Source organism: Lepisosteus oculatus, chromosome 10 (genome assembly GCF_040954835.1).
Source record: "Lepisosteus oculatus isolate fLepOcu1 chromosome 10, fLepOcu1.hap2, whole genome shotgun sequence".
NCBI lineage: Eukaryota > Metazoa > Chordata > Actinopteri > Semionotiformes > Lepisosteidae > Lepisosteus > Lepisosteus oculatus.
The window spans coordinates 16,554,139-16,581,555 of record NC_090705.1 but is presented as its reverse complement, the minus strand read 5'-3'; the positions used below and the strand labels follow the sequence as shown (position 1 = coordinate 16,581,555).

General features: G+C 38.4%; 1 protein-coding gene and 1 long non-coding RNA gene across 3 annotated transcripts in view; both read left to right on the top strand.

Moving 5' to 3' along the window:
- Positions 1–5,499: 5,499 nt before the first annotated feature.
- On the top strand, positions 5,500–7,534 carry LOC107078637 (uncharacterized). The gene is made up of 2 exons (XR_011190881.1): positions 5,500–6,256; positions 7,447–7,534. It is a non-coding gene; the product is annotated as an uncharacterized lncRNA (long non-coding RNA).
- Positions 7,535–18,938: 11,404 nt separating this feature from the next.
- dtnbp1a (dystrobrevin binding protein 1a) overlaps positions 18,939–27,417 on the top strand; it is a 102,841-nt gene continuing 94,362 nt past the window's right edge. The window contains exons 1-3 of one of the 2 annotated variants that reach the window (XM_015357661.2): positions 18,939–19,196; positions 20,578–20,631; positions 21,989–22,039. In XM_015357661.2, coding sequence (XP_015213147.2) covers positions 19,141–19,196; positions 20,578–20,631; positions 21,989–22,039 — 161 coding nt within the window. In that variant the 5' untranslated portion in view covers positions 18,939–19,140. The remainder of the gene's footprint in view (positions 19,197–20,577; positions 20,632–21,988; positions 22,040–27,417) is intronic. The other variant, XM_006635862.3, reaches the window with a different exon arrangement.

Below are 27,417 nucleotides of genomic sequence, written 5' to 3'. Positions count from 1 at the left end.
AAGCCTAAATGGACACTTTCACACCTGTTCTCCTTATTTATCTGTCAATTAGACCCTCGTTATATCAGCAGCACCAACCTCCTAGTAAATTCTAAGTCAGGCACAGGAAACTCAAATCCTTAATTCTGCATTTGTTCCAGATTCACATTCTGTCTCAGGTCTTAGTTGCTTAATTGAACTTTTTAAGTGGGTAAGTGTGTTTTCAATAAAGTATTAATTAAGAGACAGTTGAATGCTGGGCAGCATGGTGGCAGAGTGATAAGCTTTGCCAGCACTGATGCCCTAGGTTCAATTCTCTATCTGCGTTGTCATGTTCTCCTCATGTTCACAGATTTCCTCTGAGTGCTCCAGTTTCCTCTCACAGTCCGAAGACATACTGATAGGTTAATTGGCCTCTGGAAAAATTAGCCCCGAGTGTGTTTGTGCCAGATGGCCCTGTGATGGACTGGTGTCCTGTCCATGGTGTATCCTGCCTTGCACCCGTTGCTTATTGTGACAGCCTCCATTACCTGGCCCTCGACCCTGTATTGGATGAAGCAGTTACTACATGGACAGATGATAGGCAGCTCTAAAACCTGCAGGAACCTGGCAGTCAATGAGCAGAATCGCGCAACCTGTTCTTACAAGAAAGAGGTCAGGGGCTGTGGCACTCAGGTGGAAACTTTTTGTGAAGAAAATAATGAAATACAAATAGTTTTAATTATGACTTCCATTGTAATTCATTATCAGTCCTGTTGGTATTCCTGCTGTGATCCAAACTGAATTCACAATCAGCCCCCTTGATTGTCAATGTATTACATGGGTTGCTCGAAAGAAGCAGGCAATTTTATTCCACTGTAGCTGATGAGTGCAATCGCTTTCTTCTGCTGAGCTGATAATAAATATATAACAAGACTACTATCTGGAACAACACTTTTGAAATTCCTGCATTTTTTATCCAGTTCATTCCAGCGTTGTCTAAGGATCTTGGGTCCCTCAAAACAGTTCACTTGTGAATAGAACAAAAAAGAAATAAGTAGGACATTTATCATAATTAGGTAATATCAGTATAGTTCAATTGGACCCAAGGTACATGCATTCTTGTGGTTATGTGTTATTTGAGTAACCACTGTGAAGCTAAACAACAATTCCTTTCTGTAACCGGCAAATATTAGTATAAGACTTCTTTGTGTGGGCAAATGCATTTTGTGTTGTAATAATGTGTATTTATTACAATATGTAACCATCTGAAATGTTACTGTTGTAGACAATTCCAAGGGTCTGCATATACAAAAACACAATGGCCTAAAGACGTATCCAGGAGGATTTATAGTTCTCAGGTTATAACCACAAAAACACAACCACTAGCCCTACCCACTCCTTTGAAATGACCAAACAAATGTTTTACTGCATATTGTGTGAAAGTGAAATTCTAAGTTCTTTATCAGTTTTCTAATAATTAAGTTAGTTAACTCGATTACTCTTGCTTGTTTACATTCTAAAGTAGATTAGATCACATGGAGAGAAATGTTTCCACCTACACGTTTTCCAATATATATTTTTTATCTTTGTGGCACCAGGACTCTTATTGAGAAATGACCATACCTTATGCCTCTAACTCATTAAAAAAATTAAACCGACTAATTCTTAGGTGAATTTGATATACTACAAGACTACAAGAGATCATGATGCAAGTATTCAGAATCCTCAAAGTCAGTGACAGTGTCAACCTAGTGGACATCAGAATGAACCATGAAACTCTATCCAGAGGACACAAGTGGAAACTAAATAGTAGTGCATTGAAAACTTAAGAGCAGGAGGCACTTCTTTACACCAAAGACTGTAGGAGTGTGAAACAAGTTACCCAGTCATGTTGCGGAAGCTGGTGCCCTGGGATCCTTCAAGAAACAGCTAAATTCTGTCAATCAGCTGCTAACTACCAATTGGACCTAGATGGATCAAATTACCTCCTCTCACTTGTGACTGGAGGATCCTGACAATTGAAAGTTAGTTTCTTTTAAAGCCATCTGGCATCCAGTCTTCAAAACTGGGGTGTTGATTTTGTGATCATGGCTCAGTTTTCTCCTCTTTCCAGATTTATGGAATTAAATTAGGCTCCTCATCACATCATCCCAGGCAACATTCAGGGGATGTGTTTTATCTACTGACCCTTAGGGGGCAGTGTCGCTCACCTCTTCCAGATTGTTGTAGCACTCATTTCAAGTTCACCTTTATGATGTCATTTGTCTTCTTGCTTTTGATAAACCAGCCTTGTTTGTGGAATGGAAAGTTAAATGGTTAGCTAAATTAACTGTATAGGTCTGTACAGCACATATTGATTTATTCAGGTGACTTATTAAGTAATCTATGCCTGAACATATACTAGGTATGCTACCAGCACCTGATCCATGAAACAGATTTGCATTTCAGGATGCTGCTGAAGTGCATTTAGAGCTGAATGTTTGTTTTTAGAGATGTTACATGATGATGTTATTCCACTAGAAATTAGTATATTGATGTAACTTTGCAGAATTATGTAGAGGACAGGCATTCCCTAAAGACAACAAGACTTTTGGAACAGAATTGTGAATATTAATATTTTTTAAGTATTCTAAACACTTTTAGCTCAATCAAACCTTAAAACAAGCATTTTAATCACTGTTGTTTCTATCTCTAATTATTTCAATTTTCCTAGTAGATGATAAGATGGCAAGGGATTCTAAAAAGCAACATTGACATTCCCTGCACTTAATTTGCTAACAGTGTAACTTAGGCAGTAATGGACAATGGTACATGGGGTCTCATTCGTGGCCAAATAATTGTGTGTGTAATTAGCTCTGCAATAAGAGAGTAATTTAAGTAAATAAGATGTGTAAATGATATTCACTCTACATTGGAGAACCCATTAGAAAAGTTGCTCCAATGAATTCAAATGCCATAATTTATCCCACTTAATCAGCATGGCAAATAAAACGAGAGACACGTTTCCAGCCATCTTAATTGCTGAATATTAATATCAATAAAGATATAAAGTAGGAAAATGGCTTAGCACTTGAAAGTCCATTAGTACATTCGGAGTGATTGATGAGGATTCCAGTTGAATAATAATATATTTAGTGAAAGGATGACTGATCATACTGTTGAGTGCATCTGTCCCACCTTAAAAGAAAATCTTATCTGTGGTTCACCAAGTCACCAAATGCCATTGCAAAGGCAGTTAGAATAGCCTGTGTCAATATAAAAAGTTTATCCATAAAGTTTATATTATACAGAACTTTAGTGTAATTACAGAAATTAACACTCAAGTTCCATAGGCTAGTGTTATACCCCAAGCATACACAGACAGAGAATGGAGGTATAATAATAATAATTATTATTATTATTATCCCTTACACTTAAATAGTGCTTTTCTGGACACTCCACTCAAAGCACATGTAATGGGGACGCCCCTCCACAAATGTGCAGCCCCACCTGGATGATGCGATGTCAGCCAAAGTGTGTACTGTACGCTCACCACACATCAGCTAGGAGTAGAGCAGAGTGAAGAAACCAATTCATAATAGGGATTATTAGGAGGCCAGAGTGATTGATGAAAGCCAATGGGAAATTTGGCCAGGATGCCAGGGTTACACCCCTGCTCTTTTTGAGGAACCCTGGGATTTTTAATGACCACAGAGAGTCGGGACCTTGGTTTTACATCTCATCCGAAGGACGGCACCTGTTTACAGTATAGTGAGCACCCCCTGCTGGCCCCAATACCACACTAGCTTTCCCAGGAGGTCTCTCATCTAGGTACTGACCAGGCTCACACTTGCTTAGCTTTAGTGGGGTGTCAGTTATGCATTGCAGAGTGATATGGCTGCTATCTTGGATTGCAATCAAGTTCACTGTATGCTTATTTGTAAACAATTTTAAAGAGAATGTGAAAAAAATATCTAGATATTTTCATTAAAGTTCCCGGAAATAGTTGTCATGTATGAAATGATACATGTAAAGGTGATAACATTTATCTTCCCATCCATCCATGTTCTAACTACTTTATTCAGAAAAGGGTAATGACAGAGCTAGAGCCTAGTCACAGGCAGGGCACACTGCAGACAGGATGCCAGTCCACCGTAGGGGACACAGAGACACAAACACAGACATGCACACCGCACCAATTTTCCCAGAAGGCAATTATCCTACCAATATGTCTTCAGAGTGTGGGAGAAAACAGAAGCACCCGAAGGAAACCCACATGCACACAGGGCCGACACACCAACTCCACACAGGCAGCACCCTTGAAATTGAACACAGGGCCCCAGTTCTGCAAAGCAGCATTGCTGACCACGGCACCACCATGCCATCCTTAATCCTCTCATTAAGAAGGTAATTCTCTTATCTGAGCCACAGCAGCTCATCAGGCCAGGGATTATCCTTATTTTTTTCCTGGTGTAAGGAGGAGTAGAGAGCACACACCCCCCCCGGACAGGATGCCTTCCATTACAGGAATTTAGCCCCCAACAATGTTGGTTCTCAGTTACAGAAAAGGGTGGACTGTAGCAATTGGGGTAAAGAACCTCAATCCAGGTTCAACAGTACTGTCTGCAGCAGGGACTTGAACCCACAATGCACAAGACGAGATACTTACCCACTGTACTACACTTCTCATTACTTTACTTCAATGAGTAAAATAATATTTTTGCCCTGCTTCTAGAGCAAGCAGATGTTTTTCACAGTGGTTATTTGTAATCTCAGGGGATAAGGCGGTCAATATGCTTTCCTGTAATCTTTTCTAGCTATCCTGTAATCGTAGTCATTAAACAGGCTCTAGGGTGTGTGTAAAAATAGACCACCTGCCCCCTGGTGTTTTCATTTTGCCTTTCTTTCTGTAAAATACTTTAAAGTGCCCCCTACAACACTTTAAAGAGTGCAACATGTACTATAGGACAAAATCCAAACAAAAGTAGAAAACTATTCGAAAAATAGTAACATCACATGGTCTTTTCATAAGCAATTAGTCTGGAATATCATGTGAATAATTTTAGTTTTGGTGTTGTTATTGTAAATTTTTCTTCCCAAGCTGATAATATTACTACAGCAAGAAAAATGAAATGTCTGGAGCTTTATTATTAAATAACTCCCTGGCATAAATTCAAGTTCTGGAATGATGAAGAGCTAATTGCATCATGAAAGATGATGCATAGAACAAATATGGAAAGCAGATAGTAGATGGAATGTTGCTCAGACAGTTGTTGCTGTACTTATTACAAAACAGAAGACAAACAGAAGAGCAGTGAATGAGAGAGAAAGCTCCTTGAGATACTAATTATGATCAGAGACAGAAATTCACAATGTTACAGCAAGATACAGCCTTGTGTCAGTGGTAGTGACATCATCAGGGTGACATCATCCACTGTAAGCACAGATGGGAATAGAATATTAAAGCACCAAGGGCCTGTGACATCACCACCATTTCCATAACACAACAATGAGGAATCACAATAACAATGATGATGCCATAAAGATGTGATCCCCAGTGCAATGTATCCCTAGTAGCATCAGACAGTTTCCATTTCTGAGAGCAGCAGCTTGGCTGGTCTGTACTTCACAATGAGGAAGAGTCTGAAGGTTTGTGGTTGTTGTACTGGGAACAAGGACAGAGAGCCAGAAGAACTGAAACAAAGGAAAGGAGAAATCACAGGGACAAAGAGACAGAACGCAACTTGGAGGAGAACTGAAATGGGCCAGAAAAAGGAAGAGGAGGGATTAACTAAAAAGCAAGGTGACATTAGTGACTCAAAATCAAAATTTTGCTGCCCATCTGTGGCAGACTGTCTCTGCCTGTGCTGGCCTGTCCAGATGTCCAAGTGCAGTGAAGAGATCCTGACATCTGAGGCCCAGTGCCCGGATAAAGAAACTGTAACCTGCAAGGAACCAGGTCCCTCTGGAGCCCTGTGCCAAGACCTTCACTGGAAAGAAAATTCCTGTACCTGTCTTGTACAAGAGGATATGAGCCAGAGGACTGGTTCACCAGCTGACCCCAGTGGAGCTCCCCTCCCCTGCTGTCATGGGACAGTAAGGGGAGGCTATTTCCCACAGTCAGGGCAGGAGGAGTCATGGTCAATCTTTGACTTCTATGAACCAGATGAAACCCTCTATGTGGAATTGTGGGACCCTGGGCTAGAGGGAGGAGACCAGCAGTATGAGGCCAGATGGAAGCTCAGTAGCAGGGGAAAGGTTGTGGCAAAGGGCATCTGGACCCCAGTACCACATGTCAGAGAAGAAACCCAACCAGGTAGGTGTCTGAGATGCCATTAATGGCGAATTGCTGATTGAGTTTCATGATAAGGTTCATGGTTCGTGGTTCTTTAGAAGAGAAGTGTATTGAATCTATGAATTGGCTACATTACTCTGCTCTCCTCCCCACTGATAGCTGATGTGTGGTGAGCGTTCTGGCGCACTATGGCTGCCGTCGCATCATCCAGGTGGATGCTGCACATTGGTGGTGGTGGAGGGGATCCCCATTACCTGTAAAGCGCTTTGAGTGGAGTGTCCAGAAAAGCGCTATATAAGTGTAAGCAATTATTATTATTATTATTATTATTGTATCAGGTTTCATGCTGCTGTCTTCAGCAGAAAAGAAAGTTAAATACTGAACATCAGAACTTTACAGATACACTTATTTTGCACAGTTTGACATGCAAACTGGACATACAGTATATCATATTTTTAATTGGATTATTCATACATTCACTTACTTGACAGTTCAATGTGAACAGTTTTCACTTTTAATTGTTGTGTAAATAAAGCATTTAGAGAATTATGACTTAAATCATCATAGTTTTTGTGTCTTTCACTTCTTTCTATTGTAATTTCCTGGAAACCAATCAATAATGTTCTAATTCTTTCAAGAGAACAAAATTACACAATCAAATGATGTCATAGCTGGTTGTATTATGTCATACTGGGAAACATGCATCAAATATTGAACAGGTACAAACATAATATACAGTATATCACAGAATATCAAACAGAAACAGCAAGTTGCGGAAAGATACTTAGAAAAGATACAAAATACATGATTATGAATACATAGCGTAATCCCACAAATACTATGGATGTTTTGTAAATGAAAGTAGTGAGCATCAGCATCAGGCTCTGTCAGCATCAGCATCAGAATCATGTGTAGTTGGGGCCTGAGGAACATCAGACAGACTACCATCAATTTCCTGGCCAGGGCAATCCTCAGATCTCATTACTTTCAATACAACCTGAACTGAAGGCCGGTATGTCAGAAAGATGGGATGACATTAGACTGATAAATATTTCAAATAGTTGATGCCCAACATGTAATTAGGCGAGTGTCCATAATATTTTGACAGTGGTGATCATGACATATGGTTTGACATCAGTTCCATAAATTCTCATACAAATCCCATGGAGAAATGATTGCTCACTGTGGATATTTGTTCTGTTCTCTTACAGCTGTTTCCTGAATTTGAGCTAAGTGTGCCCACACTTCTCTGGATAACCCCGTATTACAGTGAAAATAAAAAACATTGTATCTGCTCAATACAGATGGCTTCAGCTGGCAACTGGAGCTGTTTTTCACTGTTGCTGGTATTTTACTTAAATGTAAGTTTCTTATGAAATGGAAGGCCTGATTTTTTGTTCTTTTGTTTCTATTCCATTGTATAATCAGATGCACGAAATTAAACAATGAACTGGCTTAAGCAAACACATCAAACCAAAGCCTTTTATCAAGTAAACACATACTGGGGATATTCCTAAACTCTGGCATTGCACTGTACAGTAAGTGGAATGTGTTTAATTCACAGCTCCTTTGATGGACATGTCATTATGTTAGCTCTGAAGGCAGACATACTTCACTTCTTCCCAAAAGAAAAAATCCAGGACAGAGCATTTGCAGTTTATAAATGTGTCTGGAGAGATCAGATATTACATTGACCTTGAGTCAATAGACACCAAACAGTGTGCACCTGGTCTCTGATTCTGAACACAAGAGACCATATAAAGACTCAGTTCAGATTATTTCATTATTTCATTATTTTGAACAGCTGGGACACAAACTGGCAAGTAAAGGCACCAGAGACAGCTGTGCTTCTGCTGCAAGTGTAGCAGACTCTCTAACTCTGATTGCTTGTAATAATAATAATAATAATAATAATAATAATAATAATAATAATAATAATTGCTTACACTATATATAGCACTTTTCTGGACACTCCACTCAAAGCGCTTTACAGGTACAGGTAATGGGGACTCCCCTCCACCACCACTAATGTGCAGCATCCACCTGGATGATTTGTAGCGTGCTCCCTGTTTGTTTAAATCTGAATAAAGGTGTTGTGGTTTTTGAGTTACAAGAAACAGAATGTATAAAATAAGCTATTATAGTTATTATACCTAGCAAGTATTGTAAGCTGCCTATGGAATTTCAATTAGGGATCCGTTTGAAAGGGATGGGATTGCTCACTATTTCAGGGGTAGTGCGTGGGACACCTGAGTGTTTAGTTCACAGTTCCACAGACCCCTTCCCCAGTAGGTGAACATGTGAGCTGGGCATGAGCAGATCTGCAGTCTTGCTGCAAATCTATTGTATGTAGTGAAACACACTTGGCCCAGTGCTGACCAGTACAATACTGAGTATTTCTTCAAACCCTGTATAGGAGGACAACTGTGTCTTTTGGTTTTCCTTCCAACTGATCTCCTTAGCTGCCTAATCAGCTCTTAATCAACTCTTAATTATTGGCTTAACTAAATATGTTAAATGCTGTTTATGGTTACTGAACAGTATTTTGTTTGACACCACTTTTAAAATGCACATGTTACTTCTACTTCAGTTCTAATTAAACAAACAATTTGTTTAATTAAGATTTCAATTAAGTCACCATGCACTCATTTGAATCAATAGCTCGTAGACAATGTTACTCTCTGATCAAAGCTGAAAACCCTTTCATACATAATCCTATTATCTCCACCACATAGTTGATATCTCATTATGTTCCTTGCTACGATTTTCTTTTTTTGTTGGTGCTGCGTTTTGTGTTTGCATGCACTCCTTCTGAGTGTTGGGAGAAGTGTCTGTCTTCCTACAGCGCTCAGTGTGAGACTAACACAAATACTGCTGCTGCTACTATTTCGGCACTACAGCCACACTGCCTGGCGGAAACAGGACCGCTCACCCCTTCATATTTCAGCAGGACAGAACAATTACTCAATGCACTGGGGGGAATCTGATGAAAACCACAGAAACAAAAAGCTCAGCACAAAATGCAACATAGGAAATAATAGGAGACACACAGTGGGTTGTTGTTAAGTTGAGCTTGCAATGGAAATGTGAACAGTGCTCGTCCTTTGACGCCACAATTGCTGTTGAGTAAGCTACTTCAGTCTCTCTATTTTGGAAACTGCTGTTGCCTTGATTTCTGGTAAACCTTTACCTTTAGCTTTTTTGTCTGTTTTCCAGTACACAATTACCACATGTAGCTTCATACTAGCTAATTACTCTACACTAAGTCAGTGCTACTCCAGTTTAGAATTGGCTTTCACCAAGAAGTCATTATGAAATTGTTTATCACAATGGATTCAACAAGGACTGGACAGTGGACAGGACTGGGTTCATGTAGGTTTTATTATTTTCCAATTCAAAACAGATAAATTTAACTTAAATTAAAAGACCTGATTAAAACAGGACATCTTTCGCACCCTAAAAATTAGTTTTTGAAAGTAAGAAAAGATCAGAGTATAAACCTGAGGACCTTTCAGGTCCTTAAGGGCTGGAGTTTTCATTCCTAGGGCTAGAGAGGAGGTCAGTTCATGGAGACCTGCCTGCTGAGGACATACTTCCCATTGTCTGCAAGTGTATAGTATCATTCTGATCCAATCCAGCTTGCTGTGAGGGTGCACAGAGCTGTAGACTGAGACAATACACAGAATCTTGTGCCCAGTCTGCACTGTTCAGTCCTGTGAGGTGTTATATCAAAAATTGATTTTGTAGAGAAAAATGCCTTATCTTCTGTTTCCTACTGACTGCTGTTTCCCACTCTGTTTGACCTTTGCAGAGAACAAATGAAATGGCACCATGCTCTTTAATTATACAGATTTTGAGAGCACTGTGTTGTTATTTCCAGTATTTCCGATATGAAGGGCACCACATGTTGAAACAATCTTTGATGGTAGTGGACTCCCACGTCATTCGGCTGCCCCAGAACAGGCAAATGTGAGACATCAATCTGATCACGGGAAACTTGAAAATAATAGGCTACAGATAGGTTGTGCTTGACTGTGAATGTTTAAATAAACAGGATCTGGGAGTTTTCCAAGAAAGAATACTTATTGGACACACATCGAAGCTTTGCGTTTATTAATTAGAGTTTTTTCCTTCCAGTTTCTCACAGCAATTTGTCAGCTGGAAGCCCCGTGCTGGGGTTGTGGATTGTGCGTGCCTTTCTGCTCTTTATGAGCTGCCAAGCAGTTGAATTGTATCTCTGCTATGAGGGACTGGACTTTTTACACTTTAAGTTGAAATCTGTCTGGCAGTACTGCTAAGCTTGCTTAAAAATCACAGCACTGGCAGGCAGGGAGTACAGGAATCTCAGCAGGAATATGTGAAAAGGCCACAGTGCAGTTCCCCTGTGTGCACAAGGATTCAAGTCATTCTAGAAGGAGAGAGATTTTAATAAATATCTCATGTCTGCTTATAAAGGAGATCTTAAAGGTCAAATGGTTTTCTGTAAACTACAATCAGAATACTATTATTAAATTGAGACAGTGTATATTTTTCCCATTAGGCTTTTCCCAAAAGATAACCAGAAATATTTTGGGTCTCCTTTATGGTCCACAGGTTCTGCTAGTTGTTAGCTTCAGCTGACAATCAACAATAGAGCCTTTTAGTGGTCTGAGTTTTTTTAGCTGGTCCAGTTGCGTCAAGTGGTGTAGCGTAGCCTGATGCTGTCTGTGGAGCAATGCCTTGTGGCTCTGAGCCCATAAATGACCACGATCAAAGCTAATGAGCGGCAGCGCTCCACCTGATACAGTTATGGAATCTTAATCCATTTGTGAGAGATGACCCCGACTGTAACTTTAGTCGTTGTAACATGGCTGTTTTAGTCAAAGTGCTCAATTAGTCTGCTTATTCACTGCTGTGACCAAAACCTTGAGTTTTATATACCCTGGCTCATGTGATGGTGAACAGAAAAAAAATCTCAGTCTCACGGGAACACTTGTCCATTTTAATGTTAGTTAAACAGAATCTTGTTTCGGTTTCCAAAGTCCCATTTATTCATGTCATTTAAAAGTAGGAACCTGTGCTTCTTTAAAGAAAAGTCTCAAACACTTATTATTAATGCATAGTTTAGAATAATGAGCATTGAATATTATTACTGAAATGATATGCTTACTGCAAGAAGACATTTTTATAATTACAAATCAGGCATTTTAAAATGATTAGAATATATATTCATAATTAGATTCTCATGATTATTCTTATTATCATCAGGAGCATTATGTATTTAAAGGCTGTGAATGACACTTAAAAAATGCTTACAACCCATATGTGTATTTTCTGGAAGGAGTGATTTCTGAAAACACTGCCTCTTAAAAAGCTGTTTTTACAAATGAAGTTTACACTTAATTGGATTTTTAAAAAACAGGTAGCACTTCTGGAAATACACAGCTTAGTTCCATACTTGTCATGGAAACAGAAAACAAAATAAAGTTATGAAGCATAAAATAATATGCTTCTGCATGGCAAATTTGTTTCTAGTTGATGCTATCCTCCCTTCCCTCCCACTGGTAATAACTCAGAAAAACAGCATCTCCTCTTTATCTTCCTCCGCTTGAGACTGAACTTGAGATGTTTTCTCAGCATTCGCTTGTGTTACCTGAGGCTTAGCACTGCCTCAGCAGCTGTTCCCTTTTATGAATCCTTTTGATGTCTCAGCATGAAAGGGTCAATCGATATCCAATTTGTACAGTATTGAATTGTGCTCATGGCGCCTGGAAGACTAGCCTGCTATTTCCCACTTTTGTGGGTCCAAAGCCTGTTGAAAATAACACCTTCACAGATCAAGCTTGGCCTTCATGCAAAATAGACACCGGGTTTGAGCAGAAATCGAAACAGCTAAAACAGTCTCATTTTCTGCTCTTTTGGGAGTGATCTTAGAACAAGTGGTCTTTACTGCTGTTTTAAATGGAGGATAACTTCTCTGAAAGATGAATTAGCCAAGGGCCACTCCAAATATTTACCTCAAAAAACAGTTTCAAAACATAAATAATAAAAACACTGCACTTATTCTTGTTTTTTCATTATTTCACTTCACTGAATAATTAGCTTCTGGGTGGATAGCTTTCATTCTACCTCCAATGTTCAACTCAATAAGCCAAGAAACCTGGCAGGTTAAACTTAATCTTAACTAACTGTAACTTTATTACAAGTAGAGTTTGCCCTGATTTCTCACAATTTCATAGTTTTTTAGGCAGGAGCACAGATCCTTGATTAGTGAGGGGAACTAAAATCTTTGAATTGTGGGAAAAATTGACATTTCCCAAAAGTCTCCCTGTAAGCTGCACACACCCCTGACCTTGTGTCCTTCTTAAAGATGTTTCATGCCTCCTTGCTCTTTAGAAACACTTCATTTGCCTGACTTTGTGACATTACAAAGCAAACCTCAAGCAAGACCTGTAGATTCCTTCATTTCCAAATCCGTATTAGAAAGTGTCAGTAAAATATTTTTAATACACAAGATCCATAGAAAAATGATCAGTCTCAGTATGGCTCACCTTGGATCAGTTAAGTAAATCACTTCAATTGATATTTAGTCCACATTAAAATATGCAAGTGAACTGGAAAACATATTTCAGGTGTATTTAGCATGATTAACACATTTAGAATTTTGACCTTAATAGGTTATCTGTGTTTTGGCAAGCAAATATATTTTCTACCTTGTCTAAAAACAGGTGATAAGAATAAACTTATCTCATTTCTGTGGCAGAGTCATGACTTTAGAGCACTCTTGACCCTTCACTCTTGCAAAATATGTCTTTATAAAGGTTGTAAGCAGAGCCCATGGGTTACAGTTTAACAGTGAAATTAATGAGTCAGATGTACAAAACCAAGTAAATACTGAAACTGCTTTCACATAGAGATCTCTTCCTTTCTCTCATTAAGTGCAAATTCTAGAGTATTACCAAATGGCTTGTTAACTGTTATATTAACTGTTATTAACTGACATTTTCACGTTCAAGTGCCATAGCTTCATCTGTCTCAAACACACCAATACAATATCATATACTGTACCACATGTCTTGCACAAAATACTCTCTTTAGCCTTTAGTTCTTATAAAGAAATCTTTTTTTTATGTCAAAGCAGTGAAATTTCTCATAGATACCTCGATCACTTTTACACAGATGGAACAGTTAGTTTATTCCATAAGTAAACAGGTTGAGGGCATGTTAGAATCAAATGAAGGGACCCAATACAAGTAACTCATGTGGAGTTATAGAACTGATGAGGCTGCTTAAGCACATTTAGAAAAACTACAGGGCTTATTGGTAGTTTTGTTTAGTTGTAGGATTCAATAATCATCTGAGGAAACATGCTGGCCAAAGAGGAAAGTTAATCATACACAAAGGATACTTTACCAACTCATCTTTTTCTTCGACTGGATATATAAATCGCTCATGTTTGAAAATGAGAAATGCATGCAAATTTACACAAAAAAGGTGAATGGTCTATGGTACTAAAAATACCATTTCTGACAAGAAATCTGGTATAAATGGTAAAATGGCATAATGGTAGATTTTGAAAAAATATAAGGATAAAAATGGTATAAAGCATATTCATGGCAAAAAACTGTACATCCACAGATGCTGCTGGAAGAGGTGTTAGTTGGACCAGTAGGGGGCGATCACCCTATATGTTGTGGTCTATGTGGGTTCTAATGCTCCAGTATAGTGATAGAGACATTAAATTGTAATAAAAGGCGCTGTCCTCTGGATGAGACACAAAACCGAGGTCCTGACTCTGTGGTCATTTGAAATCCCAGGACGTTTGCCCAAAAGATAAGGGGTTTTAACCTCGGTGTCCTGGCCAAATTTTCCCCTGGCCTTTACTAATAATGGCCTCTTAATACTTCCCATCTATGAATTGGCTCCATTACTTTTTCGTTGCCAGCAATAGCTGATGTGTGGTGAGTGTAGTGGCACACTTTGGCTGTTGCTGCATCATCCAGGTGAAGGCTGTACATTGGTAGTTATTATTATTATTATTATTATTATTATTATTATTATTATTATTATTATATGCAGTCTTATCCTTTACTTGCTCCATCAGAACCAGCTCCCACATGTTGAATTTTCAAAATGGAATAAAACAAAATGAAAGAGAGGATTCCCAATCAGAACGCAGAGACGCATTTGGCGCAAAAATAATTAATGAAGATAAGGACGTTAAAGAAGAAAATGTCAAAGCTGTGAGTGACGTCCTCCTTCTAACAGGAAACCAGAACGTAACACAGAGAGAGAGGCAACGCCACAGAGCATCTCCACTAGACAACGTCCCTCATTCATGAGCACAAGCTCTGTGTGAAACAAATTAGTCTCCCGCCTTTCCAAAACCAAGAATAAGCTATTTTACGCAGTAGTTGAAATGATCAGAAAATTAAATAATGAGGATGCAAGAGAGCGCTAGGAATATGCAATAACTGTACATGAGATCTTAAGGAAAGAGCAGGTTTTACAAGTTCTTTGCAACTGTCAACAGTCCTCTTGAGATTTGTTTTCAAGGCAGATGAAGGATCGGATACATACAATAGGGCTCAGAAAGACAATAACTAGTTGATTTGAATTGCTCACACATATTTATAGGGACTATCTTGTTGGCTACACCAACGAGGAGCAGAATACAGACATTCCATCCAGGGATTCCATTATGTGCAGCTGCTCTGGCATTGAAAATCTGGCACATAACCTACGTCACATTAGAAAGTTAATGGAATGTAAATTTGCAGCCTGTCCTAATGAGAAAGTGAAGGCTTTGCTAAAATTCACAGCATTTCCAGATCCATGAAAATATACTGCATGTACCACAAACTCTTTCTCTTGCATGCTGTCTTAATGCCTCTGCAACACAATAGCTGATTGCTCTCTCTGATTTAGACATAACCAAGGGGATCACAATAATAATTCCACACTATTTTCTGCTGATTCTTATAAATGTGTGTAGTAAAATGTGCTTGGTAGTTAAATCAATGTATCTGTAATTGTTGATTCCTCCATCCTAAAAAAAGTGTTTCTCTGCTCGTCTGTGACCAATCCTGAATGCGTGGTCTCAAAGGAATGTTATGCACAGACTGGAGGAAATATATCCTTTTAGACTAGAATCAAGGAGATTGTTGAGGGGTTTCAATTCAAGTTTTCAGAATCCTCAGAAGAACTGAATCCTAAAACACTAAATATGCCCATGACATTCCAAAGTGAAATTAGAAGTGTAGATATGACTGAAAAAAGAAATTTCATTACACTGAGGGGGAACAACTTGGCCATTTTAGTTGTGGATTGTGACACTCAGAAATTCATCCTGACTAATTTAGGATCAATTAGCCACTTGCAAAGCAGATGAAATAAATAACCTTCTCAAACTTGTAATCCTTTTGCATTACATGCTTCCTAGCATGAATCTGAGATAACTAATCAATATATTTAAGAATGTAGAGGAATAAAATATTCCATTAATATTTTAATAATACATGAAGACTCAAACAGCAAGCCACTTAAATAGCTAATTGTACTAATGGAACATAATTAATAGTTTTAAATTAACCATCTGATACATTTTTGTAATGGCAAGTAAGTAAACAATATTAGGATCAGCATTCCAGTCTCAATTAGGTGAAATGAGACTAGAATACTGATTTTAATATGTTTTCCGTAGCTGGGAGCTATACTATTGGAATAAAGCAGGGGAAGACTGAGGCAAATTCCCGTAATAAAAAGACCGAGGTATGAGGAAGGTTTTCTCTTACAGGATTATGGCATCCTTATATGGCAACAGATTATTAAAGGAGGTTTGAAACTACCAGTTTGAATGGATCATACATGTGGCAGAACATTATTAAAGCTGAACTTTTATTCACCATACTTACTACACACTGTTGAAGGGTTCAGTGAATTACTGCTCGGAAATGATAGGCTTCCTAATCTCATGTATTTGTTGTGATTTCATGCTGGATGTCCTTTAAATTCTTTCAGACAGACACAAAGTCTACTAGAATGCAACAACCACCACATCCTTCAGTTTGTAATGTTTCTAATGCCTGTAATTACTGAACATTATATAGTACTTTCCTATCAAAACACTTAATTTATAGAAGGGGGACTCACTATTTCCATCATTGGATTTAACATTTAATCTGAAGGGCAGCATCTCCTTCATGCACAGTGTTCCTGTCACTATAGTCACTATATTGGAGCACTTGATAAGAAAGTCTGATCTGGAAGGAAGAGCACCTCCTACTGGTCCACCAATGCCACTTACAGCAGCAACTTGGGTTTCCTTGGAAGTCTCCCTTCCAAGTAACTGACCAACCCTGTAACTGAAGCTTGGATTTTATATAAAATTCCGCTTCAGAAACCATCCTGCCATGACACACTCCGACACACTCAAGAGAGAATTCGTATACAAGATCCATGTTTAATTTAGATTTGGCTGCAATGAAAATGATCTCAACACGGAGGTATTTTGAACCAATGTTATAGTTCTAAAAGCAGCTGCAGGCAAGGAAAAGGCACCACCATGAGACTGGAGATGGCCATGAGTGTTAAATATTGACACAGATTACTTGTGACAGGTGAAACTAAACCATTGCCAATTTATAATAGGAAGACATTAAAGCTGCTGTTTGATAACAGTGTTTGCCTGACCTGTCATAAGACCCCAGCAAGCAGAATGCTCAAGAGAGTAGTGGAGCTGTTTCTTATTTGGGCTAATTCATGGAGAATTGTGAAAACAATCTATAACAATAATGCTAATATTTGTAGCACCTAATCCAGCATTAATGTTATAAATTGGATGGACACTTGGTGAATGTTCCAAGCTATACAATGAATAAAACTCCCATTTCTGCAGTGCAGGTGCTCTATTGTTTCAATAACTATGCGTCAACAGACTCCTGTGTAAAAACTCTGCTCTGCTACTCTGCTCTGTGATTAGTATTTAAATTAATAGGGTTCAGACTTTCACCCTGCTCCCACATTGTAGAACATAGCAGCCCCTAGCTGGTCAAACAGAGTGGATATGAGTGTTCTTGTCTAAAATATTTGCTATTTGAACTTCCCAGAAAAAAAAACTGAAGATTGGACAGTGTGTGACTGAATCTTGATAATTCATTGGGAATTCTAAAGCACCCTTAAATGAGAACACCGTACAAGCTTAAGTATCCAGCGTTACAATATTTAAGTATTGAGCATGATAGTGTTGTTAAGAGTTTTTGATGATGTGTCTGAGAAAAAAAAATACACTCATATCTGACATGGTTAAAGAGATGACAGAACAGACATTTCATTTCTGATCCCTGCCTTTTGCTGATATCCAAGAATAAATATCTCCCCTTCAAAAATATACCAGAGACCCTAATGTAGAATTAATCTTGAGACCCAGATAAGTAGATTTTGAAGAGAAGAGACGCAAACCAATAACAATACCCACACTCATGGGATGTTCGTGTAGTTCTATTCTTCAAGCAACTTTTTGCAGTAACTGCTGAGTCTTACAGTAAACACCAAGTAGTAATTTGACCAATATTGCCAACACAGGGCAACAATGTGCAGATGCAGAGAATTAACTGTGTGATAAGAATGATTATTAAATTACTATACATTTGGGGGTTTATATAGATCAACTGATTTCCTTAAATTATACCTTCTTTCTTATGGAAAATGTTACAGGAAGGCAGATATTGCTGGGACTGTCATTTTCTGGGAAGAAACATTTTTTTCTTTTGAAAATACAGGCCATGAGCCTATGGTTTGTAAACCACTCGGTCGGTACTGAAAACCCTTAATGTATCTGATGACAGGGAGCAGTTTCTCTGTCAGAGGTAATGAACTGATATAATGCAGGGAAAGGAGATTCAGCTTGGCAGTAGCTCAGTTAATATAATCGTTGATGCAGTAAAAAACTCAGCAACTATGCAATGACAATGGAACAATGCTGACATAAACAATCTAGATTGTACTGAATACAAATTAAGCTTTGTACGTTGCTTTAAAGATCATTAGTCACATGTTTTTCATAGATCTAGGAAAACAATCACATATGCAATAGCCGACTATAAAAACTCCCAACACGAGATTTAGGACAGTCCATTTTTCACAAATGAATATAAAAAGTTAATATTTTCAGTACGAATGTGGAAAGGCTTTGTAAGCTTGTTACACCAGTTACAAACTGTTGAACACGGTTTTTCTTTTTTTCAGACAATGTTACAGAAACACACAGTAGTGAAACTAAGTTTAATACTGAAAACTGGTTTGAAATGCACTGAATTGTTGTTTTATCTTGTTTCACCTTAGGCTGAATCCTGCCAATTCTTAATTAGCTCATCTGTCCACCACCAGCCTCAAAATCACATAGGAGAATTTCTCTGTGTGGGAATTTGCAGAATCATACTGGGAGGCATACTGTATCACAAAATAGAACGACCTAAAAAACACTTTTTCCTTCGCTCCTATTATTTGTTAAAGGAGAAGGTACTGCGACGATATTGCTTTAGAGTCCTTTTCCACTTAGGATACTTCCAAGTAAATGTCAATTACGTAAATTTCTATTTACATAAAAGATAAACGTTGATATACAACAAGCAGGGAAAACAGAAATAGCACCACGATATTTCACTAATACAGCGGTGACAACACGCTGACGTCATTGGTTGATGGTGACACGTGAAGGAAGCAGGAAGTAGACGGCGGGAGGTCAGGATGGTGCTGCAGGACGATCAGGGGGAAGGACTAGTAAAGCTGCAGTCTGTCAATATGGACTTATTTTGAAGTCCGAGACGGGACATCTGAGACAGCTTTAGCCGCGTCACAGAGCATCGAAACTGACATGACTTCAGGAATCTTACCGACAGTATAATAATAAAATTGAGAAATTGAAGATGTTTGAGAATTTTAGAGAGAGGTTGCAGAACGTGCAGCAAGACTTCACCACAGGGTTTGTGTTTCAGTTGTTGAGTATTACAAAGTACTGTACTTTTTTTTACTCTGTCAGCGTTGTTAAAAGGAATGAAATGTTCGACTTTCATTTAAGCAATGAAAGACAGCACAAGAAACAAAAGTATTTTAAAATCGTAAATAACCTTTCAAAACGTGCGTTCTTTTCCATGCTCAGTAGCATTTCATTTTCTTACTAAAAACGTATAAGGGGAAATATTTCAAGGGAAAAAAAGAGGAGGTTGACTGCTGTTTTTATTTATGGGGAAACGATAACCTTAAACTACAACACTCGTGTTACGTACTGTATGTTCTGAAACTTCCTACGTTAGAAACTTCGGTTGTACTAAAGTTAGTTTCGAGCTAATTTTATTAGATGTATTGGAGATGTTTGCTAAACAAGTCATAACTCAAACAGATGAGGGAATTTTGACATTTGTTGCGGAAAACGGCAAGTGAATGGTTTTGCATTTGTTGCACAATCTCTAAAATCACTTGCATCTGGCTGTCATGTGATGTGCGGGTGAAAGTGCTTTGCACAGTTTTCTAATTACACGTGACCCGACACTGCAAGGACATCGGATGCTTTTGAGCCCGGAAGTGTTGTAATGTCAAATCTGAATAGTTTCTGACGAATGATACTATTTAACAATCGTAGCGTGCAGCACAGATCCCGCTGAGCTACCGAGATACTGTACGGTGTTGTATATGGAATACGGTACAAAGTATTATATAGACTGTAACAACGCATTTCAAAAGTTTTCTGATAGTTGAGTCGCAAGATTAAATTTAACATCTCTGATAATCTGTTAAAGCACAACCCCCCCGGTTCACAGAATTACACTAAAATAATGTGTGTGACCGTGTCTATGTTGTGATCCTTTGATATAAAAAACTGCTATGTAAAGACAATTAATCTTATTGAAACAAATCCAAAAATAACCTCCCCCCAATATATTTTAATTGCATTTTGGAAACTTGTACCTTCTCCTTACTGTAAGATGATGTTTTTAGTATCCAGTTTTAAGCCTGGTGGGGGGAAAGACAATGTTTTCTGTTTTGCAATGAGTTATAAATGAAGAGGAAATTTGTTTGGTTAATATTATTTGATGGAATTTCTTCAGTTATTATAAATTACCCTATTGAAATCAAAGCATGAAGTCTTTGCTGGCTGGGTTAATAAGTTCAATGCAAACTTAATGATTAACAGTAGATGTAATTCTGTGTGTGGATAAACAACATCTTTTACAGAATATTCATTTATTTATTTTGCATATCTCATCTCTTCAGATATGTTCCTTCTTTTTAAGAATAAACTGCATTTAAATCACATGAGAATGAATCCTGTTGTTTCTGTGTCCTCTTGCTCTGCTCTGTTTCAGGATCAAGACTTTGAGTGACAAGTCGAAGGAGGCAAAAATCAAGAAGAAACAGAGGTAATAAATGTGATATTTGGTGTGTTCTGTGCAGGTGTGTTGCCAATTAAAGGCGGCCATCTAAAACAACCCCTGGTGTATTTGTTGAAGTGAACTTACACTCTTTTAAAGAGTCGAAGCCATAAGGTGAAGAGGAGGCCATCTTACAAGTCCAAAATCGACTCTTTTTTTATCCTGACATGCAAAAGCTTAACCAGTTTGGGGAAAGTTCAGTAGGCTGATTCTTGAAAGTGATAATTAGTTTCATTTAACAGGACAAGCACCGTGTTGTAGGCTGTAGCCTCATAGTTGCAGTTAATTATGGTTGCTGTGTTTGTAAAGAGGTGGTTGTCTGTTCAGGGACATCAAAATACACTCACTCCCCCTTGTGCCGCAGATCCAAAAGGACGGTGGTCATGCAGTTAGTTCCCCCTTTTTTACTGTCATGTTAGGATTTTTTTTTTGCTCTGGCTTTCCTCCCCATGAATGGAGTTGGTTGGGTTTGCTGTGTGAAAGTTAGTGGCTGAGCACGACGCACTGTAGCTATCAGGAAATCACTGAAGCAGAATGAAAAGAAGGTCATCTAGAAAAGATGTTTCCATCTTGTTTTCTTAATGTCTGTTTAGTAATATACAGTGGTAGATAAGTACTGTTGTTCTTGCAAGTGCAGTTTTATATTTTTGTAATATTACCCTGAGTCCCTTAGGGTGGGAGAGTGCTTACCTATTAAGATCTGCGAAGTAGCACACTTTGATTCAGAAACAGTTTGTTCTGCTTCTGAGCTCTTTTCCCTGGGTGTTATGTGATTTATATTTCTGAGCTTGTTATATTCATGCTGACTCCCATAATAGAACAATGGAATGGATACTGCAAAGCCCATTTGTCCATTTTTTAGTATTGTACTGTATTGTATTGCTGCATCATTATGTAGCAGATTTCTGCAGGACAGTTGTACTTTGTAAGCATCTTGGAAGGGAAAAGTGTGGTACCCAAATGCTGTCCTCCATTAGTGTAATATGTTTTGTTACAATCCAATCTAACTACAATTCTTTTTGACCATATGTATAACATTAATTGAATGAATGAAATAATTTGTATAAAGGTATTACAGAGGAAGAAATTTAGACAAATCCATAGGTGCACATACTGTAGCCTCTTAATACATTAAACATGAGAGCGAGTGCATGAGCCCTGTATTTTGAGAGCAAATGATAAAAATGCTCGTCTTGGTACGAACTTGGTTCTTCTTTTATAAGAGGCTGCTGTATTCTTGTCATTCATGTTTTGAGAAAGGGAGACTCGGGCAGATTTCATTTTAATTTATCTTTTCTCCAGCTTAGTGGTTTTCAGTCTAATCCGTCTTCTTCTGTTCCTGCAGGACTGTGGATCAGCTGCCTCTCTTCTCCGCTGGAACCGAGCTTTTAAACCGGTATGTGGTTCAGTGCGAAGTGCCTGTGTTTAGGTATGGGCCTTGGGAAAAGTTAGATATTTAAGATAATGGTGGACAGGTTCAAAATCTAGTCTGTTAGAATGACTAACACTTTTGTTTTGTAATAACTCCAGTGGTGCCTCCGTTCCCTGTAAAAGTTTAGCTACCCAACCTTGATGTTGAAGCAATGTTCACAAAATCACAACTTGAGAGACTTGAACAATTAATTTCTATCACATAATAACTGTTTACAGATATATTCCTGATATATATGATGTGTTCCTGATATATTTCACACCATTTTGTGATGGTCCTTATTATTCTTGAAAGTTTGATTTGATTGATTTTTCTTTTTTTCGTCACATTTATAGTGAAGCGATGCAATAAAGAAGTAGTGTGCTGTTAACCCAGAGGTGCAGTATGTTCTCAAAAAAGTGACCTATTCTTTGACACTTTTTACAGTTTCTGGCAAGTAACTGCACGAATCTGTAGCACGTATCTGTACCACGTAATTGTGGTATTTTAATTTTAAAAGTGCTATATTTTTTCACCACATAAGAATGAAAAAACCCAGAACAAATATTAACAGTACGTGCTTCATGACTGAATGACTAACTGAACCACAGCCCCATTTTCAAAGAAACACTTTAGTACTGGAGGATTGAGAAATCTCAATTTGCTTCTTTAAAAAAAAAATTAAAAAAATCTGAGCAGACCTCACATAATTGGTTGGAATAATTAATAAGCGTGGAAGGTGAGCTATCAGAGGCATTGAATGCTGCCAGTAGAAAACAGTAAACCCTTAGTTTAAAGGAATTTGGATTTAATGGACAAAATCTGCTAAAGGGGGAATTCGGTCTGTAAAATCAGAAATACCGGACTTCCATGCAAAATCAGGGAAATGCACAAATAATAAATCAAGGTAAAAGTAAATACTAAATATGTGTAAAATTAAGGAATATCAACAGTGCCCTAATAGGTTAGAAGAATTTCATATGATGGGTGGTATTTGTTTGGTATGCTTTAGCAAAGTTTATATGGTACTTTTTTTTACACGTTAAGAGCTTATATATAGTGTGTTTTTGGGCTGAAGAAATGTCATTTGTGATTTAACAGGCTTACGGCAATAATGGACACCCTTTTCCCCCTATGAATCCATTAAAACAAGGGTTTACTGTATAGGAAACATGGGGGAAAAAGCAGGCAATACAGCTCTTGTCATGCTCCTGTTGAAACTTATTCCATCTCTGAGCACTATAGATACTATCACCATTCTCTGATCTATAGGACATGGAAGCTTTTGAACTTTTTTCACAGCCTGTTTAGTCGAGCTTTGTTAGTGTCATGGACCTTACACACTCCCAGAGGAATTCAGTTCAGATCAGAATACTGCAGCGGTGCACATGACTGCCGATTCAGAGACTCGTGGCTAAAAATTTGAGTTAATGTGCTCTTCATTGTGCTTATTTCTAGTGACAGGAGGCAAAAAGAGCATATCTCAAGGCCTTTTATGTTTGACTGGCAGTGTGCCACCTAAATGTTTTTTATTGTGAGTTCTGAATAATTTCCATTCATTGTCAGCCAAGCAGAATATAATCTGTTGTGGGTAGGCTAAAAAAGTGAGTATTTGCAAACCAGTGAATATTTTGAGAGCAGATTTTGTATGGTCTGGTATATGATAGATGGATACTTATAAGGAGCATGCTTTGTCTTTCACAGAAGCCAAATTCAGTTACAGTACTGAAATCTGAAATTGAACATTTACAGCACAGGTTTGCAGATGTACAGTAACACCACAAGCACTGGTGTTCCTTTTGCTAGAAAGGGAGACAGCAGTGTCTGCCTAATTAAAAGGTATATGACATGTTTATCAAGCTGTTAATTTACATAACATCGCTTGATTTAATCTACAGCTATACTGTATGTAGAATTGTTTAATGGGAGTTAAAGAGTTTGAAGGAGGTTTATGTTAAACTGTAACTAATTTTAATATGAAAGGGTTCAGGAGAGGCTGCTACAGTCAGGTTTAAATAGTAAAACAGGATTGTTCAGAGGAAAATGCATCCTGCCTAAGATAAGTAGGTGCTGTGGATTCTTAAGATGTTATCAATTAATAATGTAATATTGTAATGTAATGTTTTTAGTCCTCAATCATCCATCCTATAACTGACACCTATGAACTATGCAAAAATGGGTGTTTCAAAGCACAGCCTTTGAAATGATAGGCATGAACTGATCTTATTCCAGGTAAAATCAGTGCACTTTAAGCAAGATATTTGTTCAGAGTTGCCTTCCGAAGTCATTCTGGAGAGGATGCTAATTGTTAATTACAGATGCAGTGTAGTGGCTGAAGAGACTAATTTCCATACAACACTGAATGTGTTCTCAATCACGAGGAAATAATTATTCATAATTTATCGGCACCTGATGAATCTGTTCTTACTGTGTGCTTTTCTCCATGACCCAAAATGTTTTTTCACATTTAAAATCTTTGTTCAGTTGCTTGGCCGGGCAGGGGGGATTGCTGCTGTTGTTTTTTATTTAAATGTTAAAATGCTGGTATGAACCTAATTGTTAAGGGCATCTGTAGAGCTTAAGAATTTGCAGTCTTGTTAACAGGGAGCAAGTAGCACTTCAGGAATGGTTCAAGTCTTTTGCAAAACAAAATAGCAAGTGTTTAATTCAGTATAACCCTCATCTTCTCCTTCTGCCGGTGGAAGAATATTACAAGTCTGCAAAGACGCATCTCTCCCTGGTGAATTGATTAAAAGTGTTCAAGGCTGGGGTAGTTTGAGGATTAACATTTTATATCCTACACAAAAATCTGAAATACTTTCACATACAAAATAAGATCTGCTGTTTCCTGGTCAGACGCAAAACTCGAGTAACAGTGTGGGTGTTGGCTCAGAGCGGAGTTTTCAAAGGAGAGCATTCATTTCATTATATTAATTCAATACCTGGAAACAACAAATAGCAAGTGTTGGCATCTGGCAAGACCTCAGTGGAGGGCAGTTTGGTCTAGTTCAGGTTGCAGGCTCTTGTACGGATTCTTAAAATAGTTTTTTTTTTCTTTAAATTTAGAATCTACTTGATTTGTTACTGAAGGTCTGTGCAAATTAAAGGGGAACTACAATGCCGTTTTTATATTTCAGGCTTATACCTCCAAATTACATCAGAAAATAGACTTAATTTCCATGTTTACACAGCGCCGTATCCTGCGATTCAGAACTAGCAGCCTTATTACATGGTAAACAAGCAGGCTTATGAATACACCTCTTTTAATCCCATAGAAATATTGCTCTCGACTTTGAGATGGTTTTGCCAATAAATTGAGCTTTATTCCATTTAGATCTGCATTTAGGTCACGTTGGAAACTTTCTGTAGTGAAATATCTGCTGCACAACTTGTACTTATTTGCTTGTGCATCACATTACATTCGTCTCTGAGGGGACTAGTGAGCCACTTGTCCTCTCTTGCAATTCTCCCAAACTCTCAATGAATGGTGAATACAGAGTGTCACCATGGTGAATATGGAGCGCTTTCACAAAGTTCATTCTTTTGTAATGAATTCGGAATTTGTCAAATTTTGCGAGGCTGTCAATTGATTTATTTTGTTGCCCAGATTTAATAACTGGTCTGAGAAATCGGGATTGCAGTTCCCCTCTAAGCCATCCAGCTCTTGTCTCACTGTGAGCCTGGAGAGCTGCTGGAGGACAGAGGCGCTGAGTACACCACAAACTGCTCCGCTAGGAGACCCTGGCTGTCATTCTGACATGGTCTCAGCCAATTGTGTGGTGTCCTGTGGGAAATCGCCTCTGGGTAGCAACACGCCTCAGATTTCGCACACCAAGGAGCACCCTTAATATTATTTGAAACCTATTGCATCTTTCTGTGTGAATGTGTTCAAGCAGATGGTAGCTCACATACAGATTCTGCAGCTTGTAAAACAGAAAATGGGATTAATCGCTATGGAGTTCCTATCTGTTTCTCTGAGCCTCTGTAATCTGCAGTTAGAAGACTAGTGTGACCTCTCACCCATGCAGTCATCGCTACACCTGCAGGCCAGTTTCACCTTCATCGGCTCTGTGTCATCGAACTCTGGTTCAATGACTGATTTGTTCCTTTTCTGACCAAATAGAGCAACGATCCTGTCTTCCTTTGGAGACCCAAGCAAAAAACCCTCAGGTCTGCCCCCAGCTGAAATGAGAGACATTGGTGCTCTCCTGTTCATGGCTTATACACTTTTGATTGAGTGATGTTCAGATCTGATCCTGGAGGGACAGTCCAGCATATTTTATAAGTGACTTTACCAATAAATACTTACAACCTGTCATTATCAGTCCAGTGGAATGAAAACCAGAAAACATGGTGTCTCATCGTGGCCAGAGGTAAAGATCAATGTCTTAGCCTTTTAGCAAGGTGAACAGCATGTGACCCTTAAACAACAATTGAGGCAGTCGGATATATAGCTGTTTGATTAGTTAAGCAAAATCTGTGCCTTGGTTTTGGAGGTTTTCTTGATTAAATATAGATTGCCACAGCCTCTCAGGTAATATTTTTTGGCTTCTTTGTGATTTGTAAAGTTAATAGACAGGAAGTCAGGAAGACCACCAGGTAAGTCTTATATACAGGCATTGAAAAGTAGCCGAGCAGTGTTCTTAGAAAATATACAGTATTTTAAGAAAACTTGTTCATTTGTGTTGGGGTATTCAGTGTTTTGGTAAAAATCACTCTAACATTCTTGGAAAATCAATTTTGCCTGGGGGTATTCAAATACGCTCTTCCAAAATATTGATGTTCCAGTGTATTTTTATGCTTCCAGTGCTTTTTTGATGTTCCAGTCCTACGTTCAGAGTTGCTCAGGCAGCAGCTGCAGCAGTCTCTGTGCAGCATTGTATCTCTCGCTCTGTTGGAGCTCCCGGTATGTCTGAGCCTGCAGGAGATTTGTCTCTTCACGTTGCTGCCTGCCTTGGAATATAAATGGGGAAAAGCTTTCAGCCCGCGGAGTTCGCTGGAATGCTGCAACCTGCCCGAGCACCCGGTTTTCATGTTGTAACCTGCCCCTGTAGTAAATCTCCACACTGATGCTTGCCTCGGAGGCAAGTCGACATGTTTCTTCTTGTCTGGACACAAGTGCTACTTGTTCATACCTGTCACATCCACCAGGCCTGTTGCTACTTGTCTGGGGACAAGTTTATTTTTACACTCTTCTTCAAAATATATTTGATTGAACAAAGTGTAAACCTGTTGTGTGGATTCAGCTGGCCATATGTTACAGTATGTTACCACAGACTCTTGGAAATGAGTGCTACTTAGCTCTGTTTCTTATACTGTGGTGAATATCTTTGTCTGTGAATGCCTCCTTTCTTGTGTGTTGC